Below are 20,436 nucleotides of genomic sequence, written 5' to 3'. Positions count from 1 at the left end.
TGTGTCGAGTCACTTCTTTGAAGCATCTACACTGAAGATGTTTTTCCAGTCTAGTTTTAACTTTCTCAACCAGTTTTTGCCCATGAGAGTTGGCCTGTTGTAGCTCGCTACAATAATAGGCAGCTTTACTGACTGGCCATTGTGTTGAACTGTACATTCCATTTGTCCGCACATTACTAGGATTTCTCTGGAGTAGGTTTTTAACTCTACGGTACTCTTTGTATGTGGTACTTGATTAAACTTACTCTCATATGTGTCCTTATTCATGATAGAGCAGTCCGCCATCATTGTCAATACACATATCAATATATTGCTCGTTGATCAAAAGTTTTGTACGGAAGTCTTTCTCACGACTGCTACCGTTGCTGCTAGTGGCATAGATATTGTAGATGCCTAGTGTGGTAAACCACTGTCGTTCACTGTGTTCACTATTGTTGTTGTTGTTGTTGTCGTTCACTCTTGTTTCACTGTTATACCTGACTATGCCTCAGCTGACTCCGCCCTTGGCTACCTGGTATAAGGACGGCTGCACAGCAGCTCTCTGCCATTCGGTCGTCCACTAGAGGCATAGTCCTGATCTGTTTGTAGCTGCATTCAGTAGTTAATAAAAGCCTATTGTTCGGAACTCTACTCAGCCTTTTATTAGAATCGATAGCGCATCAATTTTATTAACTACTGACAAAAAAAAAAAATAACGATGCTGCAGATACTTAAGATCAAGTGCCTGGAACTCGACCCGCAAGAACCGGACTCGCCTGCTAAGTTCTCACACTGGTTGAACTGTTTTGAGTCTTTTCTGGCTGCATCCGGCGAGACCGTTGCCACCGACGCCGACAAGCTCAGGGTGCTGAATTCGAAAGTAAACCACCGAGCTTTTGCCCTTATCCGGGACGCTACGAGCTACCAGGGGGCTATCGACATTTTAAAGGAACAATATGCACGCCCGGTCAACTATGTTTACGCACGACATCTCCTGGGGCCCCGCAAACAACAGCCCGGGGAACCCACAGAAGCATACATACGGGCGCTGAAGGAACTCGGCCGAGCCTGCGAATGCAAGCAAGTATCAGCCACGGAACATACGGAGGAGCTCATCCGGGACGCCCTCGTTGCGGGCCTCAGGTCCACTCACACACGGCAGCGACTGCTGGAAAGTAGCGAGCTCGACCTGAAGAAGGCGATTTCACTCACCCTCTCGTTGGACGTAGCCCATCGGAACATGGAGGCCTACTCTCCGGACCGCGCGGCCGCCTCGTGGATGTCGCGGCCGCCGCCATCTTGGGACATGGTGCCGCCCCGGGCCCCGGCCCCAACTGCTGCAGCGATGTCCCGCCCGAGCCAGAAATGTTATTTCTGTGGCCAAACCAAACACCCCAGGGGGCGCTGCCCGGCGAAAAACGCTGTCTGCTCTGCCTGCGGTAAGAAGAGACACTTCGCTGGCGTCTGCAGAAGTCAGAAGACCCCTACCTTCAGCAGCGCCGCTTGCGATTCGTGGGAGCGGCCAGCTTGCCTTCCTCCAGCCTCGTGGGGATCGGGATCGTCATGGGCGCCACCATTTTGTCCTTCTTCTCCGACGCCGCCATTTTGTCCGCCATTTTGCCAACGGGCCCCCGACTCACCCACCGCCTCACCGGGGTTTTACAGCGACGCTCCCGACTCCACAGCGGCCTCCATTACGCTGGATCAATCCAGACCCCATCAGCTAGCCAGGTCCACGATGGACATCCAGGTAAATGGCCACGCCACAACTTGCCTTTTTGATTCCGGGAGCACGGAGAGCTTCATACACTCTGATACGGTACGGCATTATTCCCTCTCGGTCCTGCCAGAGCGCCATCGGATCTCCATGGCCTCAAAATCTCACTCAGCAGACGTCGGCGGCTACTGCGTAGTGACCCTTTCGGTGAGGGGCTCCGTTTATAAAAATGTAAAGCTCTTCGTCCTGCCACATCTCTGCGTTGCCATTCTGCTGGGGTTGGACTTTCATTGTCACTTTAAGAGTGTCACCTTGACATACGGTGGACCTTTTCCCCCACTCACTGTCTGCAACCAGCAGTTTTTAAATTGCCCACCGCGCCCCACCTGTAGTCTCTCCACCCTCAAAATCACACCCCCCCTCTGTTCGCTAACCTCACCCACGACTGCAAGCCTATCGCCACAAAGAGCAGGCGATACAGCACCGGGGACAGATCCTTTATAAGATCTGAGGTGACACGGCTCCTGAAGGAGGGGATTATTGAGGGTAGTACCAGCCCCTGGCGAGCTCAGGTGGTAGTCGTTAAGACCGGCAACAAGCAGCGCCTGGTCATCGACTACAGCCAGACAATCAACAAGTACACCCAGTTGGACGCATACCCTCTCCCCCGCATAGCCGACATGGTTAATAAGATAGCGCAATATCGCGTTTTCTCGACCATTGACCTCGAGGCAGCATACCACCAAATCCCTATCCGCCCTGAGGACTGCCAGTACACAGCTTTCGAGGCAAACGGCCGTCTTTTTCACTTCCTCAGGGTTCCTTTCGGCGTCACCAACGGTGTCTCCGTCTTCCAGAGGGAGATGGACCGGATGGTCGACGAGAATGCGTTACAGGCCACGTTTCCCTACCTGGACAACGTGACCATCTGCGGCCATGACCTGCAGGACCATGACGCCAACCTTGATAAGTTCCTTCGCACGGCCCAACTCCTAAACCTCACGTACAACAAGGAAAAGTGCATATTCCGCACAACCCGCCTCGCTATCCTTGGCTGCGTGGTGGAACACGGAGTCATCGGTCCTGACCCTGACCGGATGCGCCCCCTGATGGAACTTCCCCTGCCCCACTGTCTCAAGGCCCTCAAAAGGTGCCTGGGCTTCTTTTCCTATTACGCCCAGTGGGTCCCTCATTATGCGGACAAAGCCCGTCCACTTATCAAGTCCACTTCCTTTCCCCTGACGGCGGAGGCCCGCTCAGCCTTTCACCGTATAAAAGATGACATTGCCAAGGCCACCATGCACTCGGTGGACGAGTCCATCCCCTTCCAGGTGGAGAGCGATGCATCCGACTTTGCCCTGGCCGCTACCCTTAACCAGGCGGGAAGACCCGTGGCCTTCTTTTCACGAACCCTCCAGGGCTCCGAACTCAGACACTCCTCTGTGGAAAAGGAGGCCCAGGCCATTGTGGAGGCGGTGCGCCACTGGCGGCACTACCTGGCTGGAAAACGATTTACCCTGCTTACTGACCAGCGTTCAGTTGCTTTTATGTTCAATAATAAGCAGAGGGGCAAAATCAAAAATGACAAGATTTTGAGGTGGAGAATTGAACTTTCCACCTACAATTACGACATCTTGTACCGGCCCGGGAAACTCAACGAACCCTCAGATGCTCTATCGCGAGGCACATGCGCCAACGCGCAGATCGATAGACTACAGGGCCTCCACAACGACCTCTGCCACCCGGGGGTCACCAGGTTCTTCCACTTCATCAAGGCCCGCAACCTGCCTTACTCCATCGAGGAGGTCAGGACCATGACCAGGAGCTGCCCAGTCTGTGCAGAGTGCAAGCCGCGCTTCTATATGCCTGACAGAGCAAACCTGATCAAGGCCACCCGCCCCTTTGAGCGCCTGAGTGTCGACTTTAAAGGGCCCCTCCCCTCCTCTGACCGTAATGTGTACTTCCTCAACATAGTTGATGAGTACTCCCGTTTCCCTTTCGCCATCCCCTGCCCGGACATGACCACCGCTACGGTCATTAAATGCCTGCACAACCTCTTTGCTTTGTTCGGTTTTCCCAGCTATATTCATAGCGACCGGGGCTCGTCCTTCATGAGCGACGAACTCCGTCAGTACCTGCTCATGAGAGGTATTGCCTCAAGCTGGACCACCAGCTACAACCCCCGGGGGAACGGACAGGTTGAAAGAGAGAACGCGACGGTCTGGAAGGCGGCCCTCCTAGCCTTAAAATCTAGGGGCCTTCCGACCTCCCGTTGGCAGGATGTCCTACCTGATGCGCTCCACTCCATCCGGTCACTGCTGTGTACTGCCACCAACGCCACCCCCCATGAGCGAATGTTCATTTTTCCCCGGAGGTCCACATCCGGTACCTCACTACCACACTGGCTGACGTCCCCAGGGCCCGTCCTGCTGAGGAAGCATGTAAGGTCCCACAAAATGGCTCCCCTGGTAGAGAAGGTTCACCTCCTCCATGCCAACCCCCAGTACGCCTACGTGGCATACTCGGACGGGCGGGAGGATACAGTCTCCATTAGAGATCTGGCACCCTTGGGGTCCACTGACCCGTCACCATTGCCCTCCACCACGACCCCCTTCGACACGGCCCAAAATTCAGTAGACCCAATTCTCACCCCTGTCCATTCCACCCCAGTAGACGGCATGCCGCGACCCCAGGACCCGCCGGAGTACACTCGCCCACCCAACGCCAAAGGGGACGATACGCCGGTGCTCGATCCCGTTCAAGACACGTCGTTGGAAGCTGTACCATCTCAACCATCGCCACGAAGATCTCGACGGCAAACGAGGCCGCCCGACAGACTCACCTACTCGAACTTTTGATACACTTCACCCCGCCGGACTTAATTTTAAACGAGGGGTGAATGTGGTAAACCACTGTCGTTCACTGTATTCACTATTGTTGTTGTTGTTGTCGTTCACTCTTGTTTCACTGTTATACCTGACTATGCCTCAGCTGACTCCGCCCTTGGCTACCTGGTATAAGGACGGCTGCACGGCAGCTCTCTGCCATTCGGTCGTCCACTAGAGGCATAGTCCTGATCTGTTTGTAGTTGCATTCAGTAGTTAATAAAAGCCTGTTGTTCTGAACTCTACTCAGCCTTTTATTAGAATCGATAGCGCATCACCTAGTTCTTCAACATCAGGTGTGTTCCCTTCAATATTGTGAATTCTTCCCTTTTGTTGTCGCTGCTTTGCATTGCCACTAGAATGGTTCTTACTTCCTGCTTTAGATCTAGCTCTGCAAGCTGTTGAAATATGGCCTGCTTCTGGCAGTGAAAACACTTCGCATTTCTCTATTGGCAGGACTGTGCTGAGTGATTTCCATTGCAGCGATAACAATTCACTGAACTGCTCTCAGTGACATGCTTTTGACTTGGTCTCACAGCTTTAGGTTTGGCGATGGCTTTGTGACTGTAGACCTCAGCTGCACTCGTCACTTGAGTTGGACAGAGCTCCCTAGCATTCTTAGATGCCATCTCCATAGATAGGGCAATTTTTCATGCTATGTCAAACGTTAGGTTCAGAGTGTTCAGTAACTTGGACTGTGTGCGCTCGTCCACCAGTTCACACACAAACTTATCTTGCAACGCATGATCCAAAAATGTGCCAAAGTAATAATGCAAAAACAGGTTCTGAAGAGCTACAATGTACTCACTGATGGTTTCACTTTGATTTTGGTTTCTGGTACCAAACTTATAGCTCTCTGCTTTTTCTAACGTCTTTGGGCCAAAATGGTCCTCGAGTTTTGTGACAATGTCTTCAAACAACGCATCCTTCGCTTTCCCTAGTGCGAGTAGGTTTGTCAACATTCCATAGACATCTGGCCCGATCTCTGTTAGAAAAATTGTGTTTTTTCATTCACAAATTAATTTATTTTGAGCTTGAACCTTTGGTCTCAATAATGGTATTGGCCCTAAAATACATCTCCATCTGCTCAATGTAAGAACTGAATGGTTCACGAGCTCGGTCATGCATGTCAAGACTTCCGATGAATCCTGTAGGCGCGGCCATGATTGTCCCAATCCAGTTGAACAGTGACTCAGCACGCTACTTGTGTACCTGTGAGAATCAATGCCACTGTTGCTGTGTATGCATACACGTGAAGGCGAAGCACAGACGATTCTGCATCAGTATTAACGGTAAAAATCACAAAAATTCAGTTTAGGTGTCACAGATTCACCTTAAACTTTTCCACTCGAAGGTTGAACACTGTCCTTCCAGGATCCCTAAAAATGGCTTTGGCGTCCCATCCTCATTGCCAAAATGTAATATATGTGGATAGAATAAATGAAGAACAGGGACATGATGAGTTGCTAGTCCATGTGCTTGCTTTATTAGGCCAGAGCGAACTGAGCATGCTCATACCAAACCATGTGATAATACTTTACATAACCCAATGTCATTTTCATGCCACTTTACACCAGGAGTGGGCATTTAAAATTGGCACTTTGATGCTAGTATTTAACCAATGCTGGTGAAAGAAGAAAGAATTCGTATTTACGTAACAGCTTCCATATCCTCAGGACATCCTAACATACTTCAAAGCCAATTAATGGCTTTTGGAATATTCACTGGGAATTTCCCCAGGGCTTGTCCTGCTCCGCCGCCGTAACTTCAGCAACATTTGGCAGAAATCCCGTTTGTGCAACCTTTATTCAGGCATCTCTGGTGCTGTCCTCTACAGGTGGCTGTCCCACCACTCCAAAAAGGAGCATCCTTTTCAGAAGGATTTCTTGTAGCTGGACCTCCAAAGCTGCAAATTGAAATGCCTTCTTTGATGACTACAGCCATTTCTGCCTCTTCAATAGTAGAACAAGGTGGCCAACAAACCTTTAATAGAGGCAGGGACCAGAATCCTCACCCTTGACAAGTGGGCTCCCAATGCATCATGCAACATCCAGGCACCCTGACATTATGTAGATTAACTTTCAGTGCATCACACTCAAAGGACAGCAGTTCTAGCACCACTGAAATGGTACCACGTAATTGGGCTCTATATCACTGGGCACTCGTTAAGGAAATTTCACAATTGTGTTTAGGTTTCTTCGTCTTAACTCTGTTTTTAATGGGGCAAATTTTGTCTGATAATAGCATGGAAGATAGCAGAGGCACCAGATATGCAAGAACGTACTTCTGGCAATGCAAGGTTTGTAGATATTTCTAATCTCCAGCTTGACCTTTTATATCATCAAACTGAAAGTGCGCTGAAGGTGAAAAATCATCGCAAGTAGCAAGTGTAGCCAATTTGTACATTGTAAGCATATCTATAATATCCAAAAAAATTATAATTTTGGAACATTAGCAGCTAAAGAGTCACAATAATAAAATGCATCTAATGAAAGGAAAAGGTATTTCCAGTAAATCACAGAGTTTAGTTCTGTTGTCTGGTCGGTGTTTCCTCTTTTTACAATGAGAAAGATTAGTGTCCAAAGTACAGTGAGGAATTCCCCTGTGGGTTAGATGTAAGATCTGGAATTGGATTGTCCTGCAGCTCATGTGATGCTATCTGCTTGGGAACAACAATAATAAGCAGCAAGTTATGTGAGCAAAGACAGTCTGATCATCAATGCTTAATAATCCGACACTGACAATAATGGTTGTGCAAAGATAAAAGGAAGATATTGTAGAAACGGAAGTTCCTATCTGAATAACGAAGTCCAACGCAGTGAAACAAAATAATCAAGCTTTAATAAACAAATTACTTTAACTAATAAACTACAAGAGCAGATGTCAGCAGGTCTGTGCAGGTCTACAGCCTCTCCAAGACTGCCACTAAATACTGGAAACCGACGTCATGACGTCATCACGCTTTCCGCGCCAACTGGGGGTCACGTGATTGGCGTCATGACGTCATCACGCAGAAATACAAGAAACTACATACAGCTTAAAGGTGCAGTCCACAACTGCACTACAGAGTGGTTAAAGGAATGATTACTGATTGTTCAGTGTCTCTTGGTGGCTCCGCCACAGGCGCCCCCCCAGAATTCTCTTTAACAGACAGCGTCAAACGTGCAGGAGGTTTAATGATTCTGCCCGAACGACTACGAACTTCAGACAATGGACCGTTGGAAGATGAGCCAATACTTGGCTGTGTCTGAAGCGGTACATCTGGGGTGGATCCTGAAGTTCAGGCATATCGGACCATGCCTTCTAGCTTGCAGGTAGCCGATGTTATGTTCCAATCAGCAGGAACCACGCTCTTGTGTGACACATCCATGGGAGTGCCCCGGCCCATTGTGCCAGTCGAATGGCATAAGAAGATTTTTCAGGTTATACATGGCTTATCACACCCGGGGATGCGAGCTTCACAACGACTTATGTCCCGTAAATTTGTTTGGAAGGGAATGCAATTAGACGTTAAGGACTGGACAAACAATTGCGTGGACTGTCAAAAATCAAAGGTCCACCGTCACGTGAAGGCTCCAATGGCCATCTTTCCAGTGCCTGAACGCCGGTTCGACCATGTACATGTGGACTTAGTGGGCCCCCTCCCCATTTCGCGGGGTTTTATGCATCTCCTGACAATAGTGGACCGTACTACCAGGTGGCCAGAGGCGATTCCCTTGGTTGCTACTACCACAGCGGACGTATCCAGGGCGTTCATTTCGTCGTGGGTGGCCCGGTTTGGAGTACCATCTGATATCTCCTCTGACCGAGGTCCACAATTTACGTCAGAGTTGTGGAATGCAGTTGCACAGGGCTTGGGTACCAAGCTGCACCGTACCACCGCTTACCATCCGCAAGCAAATGGCTTATGTGAAAGGTTTCATCGGTCTCTAAAGGCGTCCCTCCGTGCCAGCTTGCGTGGTTTCAACTGGGTGGATAGACTCCCTTGGGTGATGCTAGGCCTCCGTACAGCCCCCAAAGATGACCTCCAGGCTTCATCGGCTGAGTTAGTCTATGGTCAAGCGCTTCGAGTACCAGGGGATTTTCTCCCTCCACATACAGAATCGTGGTCGCCTGCTCAGCAGCTTCTTCAGCATCAAGAGGTGGCAAAGAATTTCCTGCCTATTCCAACTTCGCATCACAACCTACAGAGGCCTCATGTTCCGGCAGAACTTATGAGTTCCGATTATGTTTTTATTCGGCAGGATCACCAATGTAGGAACGGAAGTTCCTATCTGAATAACGAAGTCCAACGCAGTGAAACGAAATAATCAAGCTTTAATAAACAAATTACTTTAACTAATAAACTACAAGAGCAGATGTCAGCAGGTCTGTGCAGGCCTACAGCCTCTCCAAGACTGCCACTAAATACTGGAAATCGGCGTCATGACGTCATCACGCAGAAATACAAGAAACTACATACAGCTTAAAGGTGCAGTCCACAACTGCACTACAGAGTGGTTAAAGGAATGATTACTGATTGTTCAGTGTCTCTTGGTGGCTCCGCCACAATATTATCAAATGCATGCTAAAGACTTGTTTAGATGGGCTTTGACAAAAAATGTTGTCCTACTTAAACCTTTAAAATCTACACAAATAATTCACCAATTATCACAACAGATGATCTGGCTGTTGCTGCTGTAAATGATGCGTAAGTTCTGAATAATTTTAAAACTGCAAAAGTGAAAGAAGGCTTGACTCAGGAGCAGGGAAATTCCCTTCCACAGAAAATTTGACAGCTTTCACTTCTCGAAATTAAGCGAAGTGAGAGTCGAGGATCTCAATAAATAGGAGCTCATTGGGCCTCTCTTCAGCAGAACTTCATTCAACAGAGAGAGAGTCACTGAGGGAGACGAAAGATCCTTCAGCAAAAATCTATTCAGCAGCACAAAGTCAAAGATGAACAGAGCAGCTACTGTAACGATGCTCATCCTGCTTCTGTGTGCCATTACTGCACAGGGTATGTTGACATTTTGATCTTGTGTTTTATTTCTCATTGCACTGTAGTGTGAAAGGAGTCTAAACAAAGCTACTGATCTTGTTATACAGGTGCTATTTAGTTAAGTACAAAACAATTAAACTGCTATTGATGTTACATATTATCTATAATGCAATGCTGCTTTGAATACTGAAATTTTAAATCCCCTTTAACCTAAAATGTATTCAACAGTCATCTCCAGATTAATATAAAACTGATCCAAGCAACATTGCTTAGAAACAGAAAAAAATCTATGGCCTCTGGCCAATCGATATTTGATTTCTTTCAATGGATTATAGGTTCACCTCTCTGGATTTTGTAGGTGTGCTGCTAATTAATGTTTCAGGGCAATCTTTCCTGGAAATGAATGCTTGTTGTTTTTGAGAATTAGTTTGGACAGGTACCTAATTTATCATTATAAGCCATGTGTGGAATAAATTTAAATATCTCAACTTTGAAACCAAGTGCCAGGATTCTCTCCATGTCAATCGATAATTAAATCTAATACAATAGCAAAATACTGCGAATGCTGGAAATCTGAAATAACAACAGAAAATGTGGAAACACTCAGCAGGTCAGGCAGCATTGTGGAGAGAGAAAAAAAACCTAATTAAATCAAAGGTAAATTGATTTTTTTACAGGTATTCCAATCCCAGGAAACCAAGGACGATGCCTGTGCACTCAGACCAGCTCCGATTTTATCCATCCGAGGCTCATCCAGAGTTTGAAATATATTCCCAGAGGATCGCACTGTGAGACACTGGAGATAATGTGAGTAAATGTGTCAGAACATCAACTTTAACCTTTCACCTTTGTGACATCTATTTAATAAGCTGCGCTCTTTATTCAAAACATGTTGGATCAATCACAGTTTGTTTCTGAGGCAGAATTGACAAATTTTCTTTAATAGTTTTACTGAATTCTCACCTTTCAGTGGAAACATCCAATTTCTGTGAATTAGATTTTAAAGGTTCACCTTCTCTTCACAGTGTCACCAAAACAAATGGGAAGAAATCATGTGTGAATCCTGATGCCAAGTGGATGAAGATTATCATAAAAGCCAAGAAAGGTTGGTGTTTTGTGTTTGCCAGAATTCAGACTTTGCATGTGAATAAAAATAAAACCAGAACTACGATTTAAATGCATTTATTATTTCACATGGTTTAGAGAAGATGTTAAGGAAAAAGTTGACCAACTATCCAGCCATTTTTGAGTTATCCATGGTTGCTGGCTCTCAAGATTTGATTTACCATTTACTGCTTCTCCATTATTGTTTAAATGTGCCCAAATCTCCAGTTTTTAAGGCTGACAATCCTCAGCACATTTATAATGGGACTGAAAAGAATTCTTGTACTGGAATTCTGATTAGGGATTCAGGCAAGCACCCAAGGCTGGACCCCCATGAGGGCCCCACTTCCACTGCAGAACAGACCTTTACACCAGGTCACTCTTGCTCCCCCGGCCCCACTCCCTCCTAAATCATGAATCGGAATTGGGGTAAATGGAGATTCCATCCCAATCAGGCTCCGAGGATAATTGATTGCCTGGGGTAGGACCTGGTGTTTCTGCTTCCTGTACAATTTTCTGCACTCTGTGTTGCATTCCTGACTGACTTACACTGGAAGTGCACTGCTGACCCCTGGAAATTCAGGGCCAGTCTCTCTGCTCCCCCTGAATCACTCACATTCAAATTATTATGCAAGGTCAATTAAATCAATGAATTGGTCACAAAATCGTATGCATTAGCAATGCTAGTTATCTTGTGTTAAAGTTAGGTTTATATTCTATCAATAATATATTAAATATCTGACTTGCGCGTTCCAGCATCACTGCACCACTGCAGGAGAATTTAATTACAGGCGGTTTCCATTAGATATTGGAACTTTAAAAATAAGGACAGAGAAAGTCTGAAGTTAAAATAGATACTGAATTCCATCTGCTCGCCCATGTCCAGTTATCCCTTGCTCTCCAACCCTGCTTCACTTGAAGATAACACATTGTCTGGACTCCCCATGAGCCACGCCACAAGAGATCGACTTGTATGTCACAATTTTGTTGTTGAAGATATTGTGCACTATATTAAAGTGAATATCAGCAGTTAGTGGTGAAAGATTCCAATTAAAATCGCAATTTATTTAATTTTATTTCAGGTGCCAGACAACACAACTGAGAACAGAAGCCGCAATGGGCTGGATTCGATTCCACACCTGGGTGACCTGAAGTACAATGAACGTTGCAATGAAGGAAGCTCTGTCCAGGGTGTTAACTCTCTGAGGTCACCTTCTGATAGTTTGTTGGAGCATTTTCTCTTCGTTGTTTTCCTAAAACGATTTCACCGTTTAACTCTGTCACACTGTAATTGTTTATCCACAGTCTAAGAAAACACTCCGATCTTCCTTGTTAAACTTTGTGCCAAGACTTAAGTTTCGTTCACAGGGTGTGATGTGTTTGGTTATTAAGAGTAGACACTGGTACTGTTACAAGTTACTCTGTGACTGAAAATAATTTGTTTACAATGCTCCAAATTATCAACCAGAAAAGGTGCAGGTACAGGAGGAAATATTAATAGATTTATGAACTTGCGGAGGAATCTAACTGAGACAGATAATGTCAGTTGTTAAATGGGTTGCCTGAAACCCCATTTTCCATGGAGATATTGTTCAAAATAAGCTTGTATAATATCTTAATCACACACTTCCTCCTCACCCCTCCACGTTTTGTCTGGAACGAGAAGTTGACAATCATTAAGTGTCCAGATTGGGACAATTATACTTTGATATTTCTATTAAAATAGTCTGGAAGGGGTTGGCGGTGACCAATAATTTAATCAATTAAATAATCTCATTCCTCAATTTTATTACGTGTCGATATAGTGTAATGTTACATTGTTTCAAACTTATTCATAAACCAAATTTGATGGAATTTTCCCGTGTCCTGCTGAAATCCTGTTGCTACTTTATGTGATACTATTGATGGCAAGATATTAAAAGACAACAAAATTGTTTGTCACTAATATTGATGTCATTTTACTGCAGTGTCTATTGGTCACTGACATTTTAACTGAACCCTGGGGATTTCTCTATTAAACATCAGACCTTAGGATCTATCCAAAACTGAAGTTGGTGAGAAGCAAATTCTCAGTAGAAATGAAATTAAGGCCGATCTTAAATGGGGCTGTAGTTGCCCGAAAATGGCATTGGGTCAATTAACGGCCTGTTTATGCTACAACTCTGGCCGCCGCCTGCCCACTCTCGGCTGGTAATTTAAATAAGCTCTGTTGTGTATAAAGTTCCCACAGTTTAGATAGTAGTGCTCATTATTGTATGATATAAAAAGAAGAAATGGCATTTGTAAATACAATTAATGCCTGTACAGTGATCAGTAAAAGCCTGTTGCTTCAAAAGCACTGAGGAATTTTTCACTGACTGGGTCCAATTGACCCAAAGTCTCATGAAAGAACTGTACGTTGTACCGTATAACAATAAAATGTCTTTAAATGTTGTACTTTTTACCTAAAATGTATTTAAGTGATTAAAATAAACTAGATTTTGTATGACGATTATGTTGTCACTGTTTCGCAATCATCACTAACATAGTTGTATGTTCATCCAAAACTCTGCTGCCCGTATCCTAACTCGAACCAAGTCACGTTCACCCATCACCCCTGTGTTCACTGACCGGAGTGGCAACATTTAATAATGGTCCTGTGAAGTGGGATGTTTTACTACTTTAAAGGCACTATATAAATGCAACTTCTTGTTGTGTCTCTCGAGTAGATAAGTTTAATGGACTGACTAATAAAGGGCAATCTGTTCAGGGTACACCTTAGAAAACGATTAATATAAAACATAGTACAGCATCTACAGGTTAACAATTTTCACATAAACTTGTCTAATGGTTGTATTTTTTAGAAGTTTTACAGTAGTTTGTGTTACAGTTCAGAATATTTATGCAGAAAGTATAATGCAATTGCAGTCAAGAATGAATCCTTTCAGCTGTGAAGTACGCACAAGGAATAGTAATGAATACCAATCACGAGAGCAACTTTTTGGATGCTGACTCAGATGAGGAATGTAATGTCATGCAGCGTGGATTGGAGATTCAGACCGAGAGATTTGCAGGTCCTATTCTTGGTGTTCACAACTTTTTGCCCATTAAAATGAATCAAGAGCATTGTGAATTGGGCACACTGAGCAGTAGGCCAGAATCTCCAAATCCCACTCCCATCAAGTGAAATTCTCCACCAGGAATGGGGTCTCCAAACTTTTACCCACAGACCTCGACAACTAATAGAAAATACCATGGTGACAGGTCATAAGACTTCACCTGAAAACTGTGAATCAAACGTATTAAGTAGTGCGATTAATACAGGCCAGATTAAATAGCAGATTTTTATACATTACTTAACTCAGTGTTCCTCACAAACAATGAAAGTTAAGAATCCTTCAGCATCTTGAACCCTATATCCTTTATGAAAAGCTTTACCATAGATATGAACCCTGACATTAGCGTTTGCACATATAGCAATGCAGCAAGAAGGAGGCTGACCACCAAAGGTTTCCTTCCCAGAGATTTGGTATAAAAATCATGGGCTAGATTTTCAGTATAGACAGTTTTGGGGCGCTAACCTTAGCGCCCGCCCGAAGTTAGCGCCCGCCCCAAAGTAGTGCCCCGTTGCCGGAAATTCAGTGGCTTCGCCCTAAGAGGTTGGTGGAGCGCTAAAAGAGGTGTTCCACTACTATCTTTAGGTGCTAAGCCGGCGGTGCAGAGCGCAACACCCGATCTCGGGCGCAGCGCACGGCAGACACTCTGGTGCCAGTGAGCTCTTAAAGGGGAAGGGTGCATGTGTTTTTTTCAAAGGCAGAGTCTGGGGGGGAAAACAGGAGGAGGAGGAGGAGGAGCTGGTGGTGGTGGTGGTGGTGGTGGTGGTGGCCGGAGACATAAATACACCGTTCACAACAACACATTGGATCCTTCCACACAACACATGCAGACTGCCTTGTATAGTGCAGGAGGAGTGCCCTTTAATTTGCGCTCCCCAGGGTGTGTTGCGTTCCATTTTACAAACGCTCTGGACGCCAGCCGCACAATGGGGCGGTCCGACTGAAGTTTGGATTCGGGGCGGCCAAAGGGCGTTGCACGAGGATGTGACGTCATTTTCTGCGCGCGCATCCGGGCGGCCGCTAAACTTTGCGCCGGCGCTAACGGGCAACTTAATTTGGGGCAGGGCGCAAACTGCGCTGCGCACGGGTGCTACACGCATAGCGCCCGAAAATCACTTCTCTTAAGGCGCTAACTGCTGGCGCTATCAACTGAAAATCTAGCCCCATGAGTTGCTATTTTATTCAAACATAAACCAATATAGATTGACGATTGGTTTATAAATCTCATTAGTGACTTATTTAATCTCTAACAGGTCACAGCTCTTTACAAAAATTATATTACTGCATCTGAAAATGCATTGCAAAAAAAAAATTTTTTTTAAATCCTTCCTGTTATCACCTCATTGCTATCTATCTCAGTTTAAGTTTGTGATGACAGTGATTGGGATGACACCTGCTGGAGTGTTGTGCATTCAACAATTTCCAGTAGCTGTTGGGAAGGTTTCAGTTCATAGCAAGAGCTTTTATTAAAATCTGAAGATTTTGAAATGGCAGTGCTGCGCTTTAATAAGTATAGATTGTACAAAAATATTAGCATAAACCCAGATTCATGGACCATAAAAGGAGGAAGTTCTGCCATTTCAATATCTTCAGATATCTTTAGGCATCTAATCACCCTTAGATATGGATGATAAATTTCCAGACAATTTTCTTATGGAACTGTGGTAAAAAGTGGTAAAGATTTGTCTAGTACCCTTTGGTTAATATTCCTTATGTGGCTTATGAATTATCCAGCTGCAGCTTTATTAAATGATGCCCTACGTAGATGCCTCTAGATTAATATTCAGTATTACAAGCAATGTCTAAGTGTGTCATTATAGGGCTACGGTCAGCTGAACAGTTCCCTGTTGAATCCGAAAACACGAAGGGCTGGATTTTATCAATGGAGGCGAGTAGGAGGCGGGACTCCCACTTTTGGGGTTGTAGTCCCGCCTCCATCGAGTTGTGGTCAACCCACTCAATTTTCCCTTGATTGACCTTGTTGAGCCCGCCCAGCGGGCTCAGCAGGCCAATTAAGGGCCACCCAGTAACAGGTGACATCACAGATTGATAATGCATCTGGCAAGAGCTTTTGACAGATGAAATATCAGCGTTTGACAGCTCTTTGAAGCTGTCAAACACTGACAATCTGTACTCTAAGTTAATTCCTTCCTCTCAGGTTGATTTAGAGATCTCTCCAGAACAGAAAGCAGAGGCTGCAGCTTTTGACAGCTCGCAGCCATTCTGCTTTCTGTGCCGATGGGCTGAGGGACCCCCGAGACCAGAAGGAAGGAAGCCTACATTAGTAAGTAAAGGTAAGTAAAACTTATTTAAACACTTTACACACACCAAATACACTTACCTCTGCACTCATGCACCCATCACTCACCTGAACATTGGACATCTCGAAACCTCCAAGTCCTTCAGCGCGACGGTCCGCCTCGCTAAATTGGCATGGTATGGAGCTGTCGGGCAGCCCACACTTCAGGGATAAAAATAGGGATTAGGCTAAAAACTGCCTGTTAGCTACCTGTTAACAGGCAGTTAATTGGCACTAATCACCTTCCCGCCTCGGGGAGGCGGCTCCCAGCACAGGTCGGGTACCCGCCTCCTGGCAAACGGGCATGGAGGCGGGTTGGGGGCGGGATGGGTTTGTGTCCCACGATTTCGCGATTTTAACACCCCACACGCCTCCATTCCCACCTCCACGGCCCTGGGAAATTCTAGTCCAAAGTGTTAGATCTCAGGAAGAGAAAGAAAGGAAGGGGGGAGCATATTAATAAGATCATGGCTGATCTTTGACCTGAACTCCACTTTCCCCCTGATCCTCATATCCCTTGATTCCCCTAGAGTTCAAAAATCTATTGATCTCAGCCTTGAATATACTCAATGGGCTAGAATTTCCCAGGGCCATGGAGGCGGGAATGGAGGCATGTGGGGTGTTAAAATCGTGTAATCAGGGGGCACGAACCCATCCCGCCCCTAACCCGCCTCCATGCCCAGTTCCCAGGAGGCGGGTACCCAACCTGTGCTGGGAGCCTCCTCCCCGAGGCGGGAAGGGGATTAGTGCCAATTAACTGCCTGTTAACAGGTAGTTAACAGGCAGTTTTTAGCCTAATCCCTATTTTTATCCCTGAAGTGTGGGATTCCCGACGGCTCCAAACCACGGCAAGTTAGCAAGGCGGACCGTCGGGTTGAAGGACTTGGAGGTTTCGAGATGTCCGGTGTTCAGGTAAGTGATGGGTGCATGAGTGCAGAGGTAAGTATGTTTGGTGTGTGTAAAGTGTTTAAATAAGTTTTACTTACCTTTACTTACTAATGCAGGCTTCCTTTCTTCAGGTCTCGGGAGTCCCTCAGCCCACCGGCACAGAAAGCAGGATGGCTGCGAGCTGTCAAAAGCTGCAGCCTCTGCTTTCTGTTCTGGAGAGATCTCTAAATCAGCCTGAGAGGAAGGAATTAACTTACAGTACAGATTGTCAGCATTTGACAGCTTCAAAGAGCTGCCAAACACTGATATTTCATCTGTCAAAAGCTCTTGCCAGATGCATTATCAATCTGTGATGTCACCTGTTGCCGGGTGGCCCTTATTTGGCCTGCTGAGCCCGCTGGGCGGGCTCAACAACGTCAATCAAGGGAAAATTGAATGGGTTGGTCACAACTCGATAGAGGCGGGACTACAACTGCAAAAGTGGGAGACCCGCCTCCTACTCACCTCCATTGATAAAATCCAGCCCAATGGCTCAACATCCACAGGCCCCTGGGTCAGAGAATTCCAAAAGATTCACAGCCCTCTGAGTGAAGATATTTTTCCTCCTCTCAGTCCTAAGTAGCCGACTCCCTTATCCTGAGACTATGCCCCCTAGTTCTCGAACTTTACTGAGGCTGAAATTGGCCACTTTGAGAGCAGGGACTCCTGCCTTCTGCGAAATCAAGATGTTGTTGGGTTTCAGGTCCCAGTGGACGTTTTGCTTGTAAAAAAAAGTGTTGGCACTGCTCACTGTTTTCAAATCTTATAATGGAAAAGAAGTGACTGAATAATAAAGTATAAAAATAATTATCTGTATATTAAATAACCACTGCACCATTGTTGTAGAATGCTAACAATTTTTTTATACAGAATACCTCTGCATTTCCCGCTTCTATTTCCAACTATTGACATTGTAAGAGCAACTGAACACTTTGTTTTATACTTGCCAAATACTGTATTCATTTAAGAGTTTTTCGTGTGACACTGTTGGGGTGAAAACTTTGGATTTGCCTGAAATGATTGACATTTACATTATATTGCCGATCATCAAAATTAGAGTTTTATAGATTTGGCCTGCTGTTAGCGGCCAAGTCCACCTCCTGGAGAGGACATACTGGTTCAAGTCGCCACCATTGCAGAACTCCATGATGAACCATAGGTAGCAGGGCTCACCGGCCCCAAGGATCCGCTTGCCTTTCAGCGAGGTCTTGACCAGACGCAGGTAGAACTCAGAGCGCTTGTTGCGTGGCTCATCTTCTGGGCCATGATGTTGCACTGAGGAAAGCACAGCTTGAAATGGGTCATGTTCCCGTGTTGTCACTTGAGGCTGGTCAGAGCCCAGAACTTGGACAAGGCCAACTCCACGTTTTCCAGAGCGTCGCAGCAGATCTTCTTGATGGCCACGCGAGCCCCGCTCTTCCTCACCACGGCCTCGTACACCATGCCATAACTGCCTCGGCCTACCCCCTGCACCAGGCGGTATTTGGGCTCCCACAGCAGGCCCGGTTGCCTCGTCGTAGCGCCGCCATTGGCACTCACCGTAAGGCGCTCCTCACAGTTTGCACCTTTTGAAATGTTGTGGGTTTCCATGGTCCGCACGTCGCTGAGGGTCGATGCTCACACTCCACATAGCTGTCAGAGAGAGGCTGAGGCAGGCTCGTCTTCCGTCCCCTCCAACCCCTCTCACTCATTCACTGCAGTGGCTGTCCCTGTCCTTCAGACCAGGGAAGGGCTCGGGGTGAAGGCGGCCGCACTGAGTGTGGCCTACCCTTCATCCGGCAAAAAGTCCACTTCCATAAGTAAGTTCTCATACACTAAGAAACGGAAATCTGACCTCACATCACTTCAGAAAATGAACAAAATCAGCCATGTCAGATACTTTTGTGGCACGCTAACCTAGAAAATGGGTTTATTCATGAACAGCATTATTTACAAGAGAAAGCAGTAAATGCAAGATACTGAAGTCAGTCCAAAAACTGTCCAAAACCTGATCACAAATTGTTCAACAGACAAATCAGCCAGATGAAATCCTTTGAAAACTTTCTGGAAGATCCTGAATTACTTTTTAGAAAGAATTAGCAGATGTATCCCGAAGCAAGCAAACAGAGCAAAGTTTTGCAGAAATTGCATAGGTGAATGTCTATAGGGGCATGGTCTCAGAATAAGGGGTTGGCCACTTAAAGCTGAGATGAGGGGGAATTTCTTCACTCAGAGGGTTGTGAATATTTGGAATTCTCTGCCCCAGAGGGCTGTGGAATGCTGAGTCATTGAGTATATTCAAAGCTGAGATAGGGGAATCAAGGGATCGGGTGGGAAAGTGGAGTTGAGGTCGAAGGTTAGCCATGACCTTATTGAATGGCAGAGCCGGCTCAAAGGGCTGTATGGCCTACTCCTGCTCCTAATTCTTATGTTCTTATGTGCTGAGTCCCATCCTCACACCTCATGCTCAGACAGCAGTGAAACTGTGCTCGATCTAACTGCTGTTTTTATTCTACTCCTTTAATTTGATGTCAGGCTGATTGGCCTGCAAATGATATTAATCCTACTGCCGTCATCAATTCTTACAATTTGGGCTCAATCCTAATGTGAAGTAGCGCAGTTCATGACAATTGATTTAAATGTGTTTTTTTAATCAAAGTGAAGCACTGGGTATCTGCAAATAACAAAGAGCTATATCATATTTATGTATCAGGACAGGGATTGCCTTCAAATTATAGCTCCAATGAGTACTTGGCAGATACTTGCTGGATCACTTAATAAGGGAGTGAGCATATAACAGTGGGATTATTAGTTCAAGATCTATTGATGCTAATAAAAATAACCCAATCCTTGGGCTGTCAATTGAGTTTCTTTTTAATTCGTTTATGGGATCTGGGCGTCGCTGGCAAGGCCAGCATTTATTGCCCATCCCTCGTTGCCCTTGAGAAGGTGGTGGTGAGCCGCCTTCTTGAACCGTTGCAGTCCGTGTGGTGAAGCTACTCCCACAGTGGTATTAGGTAGGGAGTTCCAGGATTCTGACCCAGTGACGATGAAGGATCGGCGATATACTTCTAAGTCAGGATGGTGTGTGACTTGGAGGGGAACTTGGAGGTGGTGGTGTTCCCATGCGCCTGCTGCCCTTGTCTTTCTAGGTGGAAGAGGTCGCGGGTTTGGGAGGGGCTGCTGAAGAAGCCTTGGTGAGTTTGAAGGAATTATTACTAGTCCTAGCCCCTTTAGAGCTACCCCGGATCAGGCGTATCCCTCAGACGTTCACTTTCAGCTAACGTTTGAGGTAGCCGAATCCTAAAGATTGGGTCTAAAGGTCCAGGCTATCTCTCCCTAAAGGAAAGGAACAACCTGAAGGTGTTACCGTCCTCCAGATAGCAATTTTAATAAGTTTAGCTATACTGCGACGTTCCGGATATTATGAGGGTCCGGAAAACTCCCTCAGAATTCTGCAACTCCTCACC

At 46.0% G+C, this 20,436-nt stretch overlaps 1 protein-coding gene and 1 pseudogene across 1 annotated transcript; one reads left to right on the top strand and one right to left on the bottom strand.

The window, feature by feature from the left end:
- The first annotated feature begins 5,276 nt into the window (after positions 1–5,276).
- On the top strand, positions 5,277–13,149 carry LOC147123115 (interleukin-8-like). The gene is made up of 4 exons (XM_085966778.1): positions 5,277–9,580; positions 10,240–10,369; positions 10,588–10,667; positions 11,749–13,149. The coding sequence occupies exons 1-4, from the start codon at positions 9,520–9,522 to the stop codon at positions 11,766–11,768; spliced, it is 291 nt and encodes a 96-aa protein (XP_085822904.1). The 5' UTR covers positions 5,277–9,519; the 3' UTR covers positions 11,769–13,149.
- A 4,430-nt stretch (positions 13,150–17,579) lies between these two features.
- LOC147123114 (serine/threonine-protein kinase 35 pseudogene) lies at positions 17,580–18,577 on the bottom strand (annotated as a pseudogene).
- Between the last annotated feature and the right edge of the window lie 1,859 nt (positions 18,578–20,436).

The sequence above is a fragment of the Somniosus microcephalus genome, chromosome 2 (assembly GCF_052327205.1).
Source record: "Somniosus microcephalus isolate GS21.2 chromosome 2, FLI_Smic_1.0, whole genome shotgun sequence".
Lineage (NCBI taxonomy): Eukaryota > Metazoa > Chordata > Chondrichthyes > Squaliformes > Somniosidae > Somniosus > Somniosus microcephalus.
This window is presented reverse-complemented; position numbering and strand designations above follow the sequence as displayed.

Bases quoted from the DNA above. Each gene is read 5' to 3' on its own strand.
- LOC147123115 (XM_085966778.1), top strand. From the start codon at position 9,520: ATGAACAGAGCAGCTACTGTAACGATGCTCATCCTGCTTCTGTGTGCC. The intron at 10,370-10,587 runs GTGAGTAAATGT...TTCTCTTCACAG, and splicing joins TGTGAGACACTGGAGATAAT to TGTCACCAAAACAAATGGGA. The intron at 10,668-11,748 runs GTTGGTGTTTTG...ATTTTATTTCAG, and splicing joins TATCATAAAAGCCAAGAAAG to GTGCCAGACAACACAACTGA.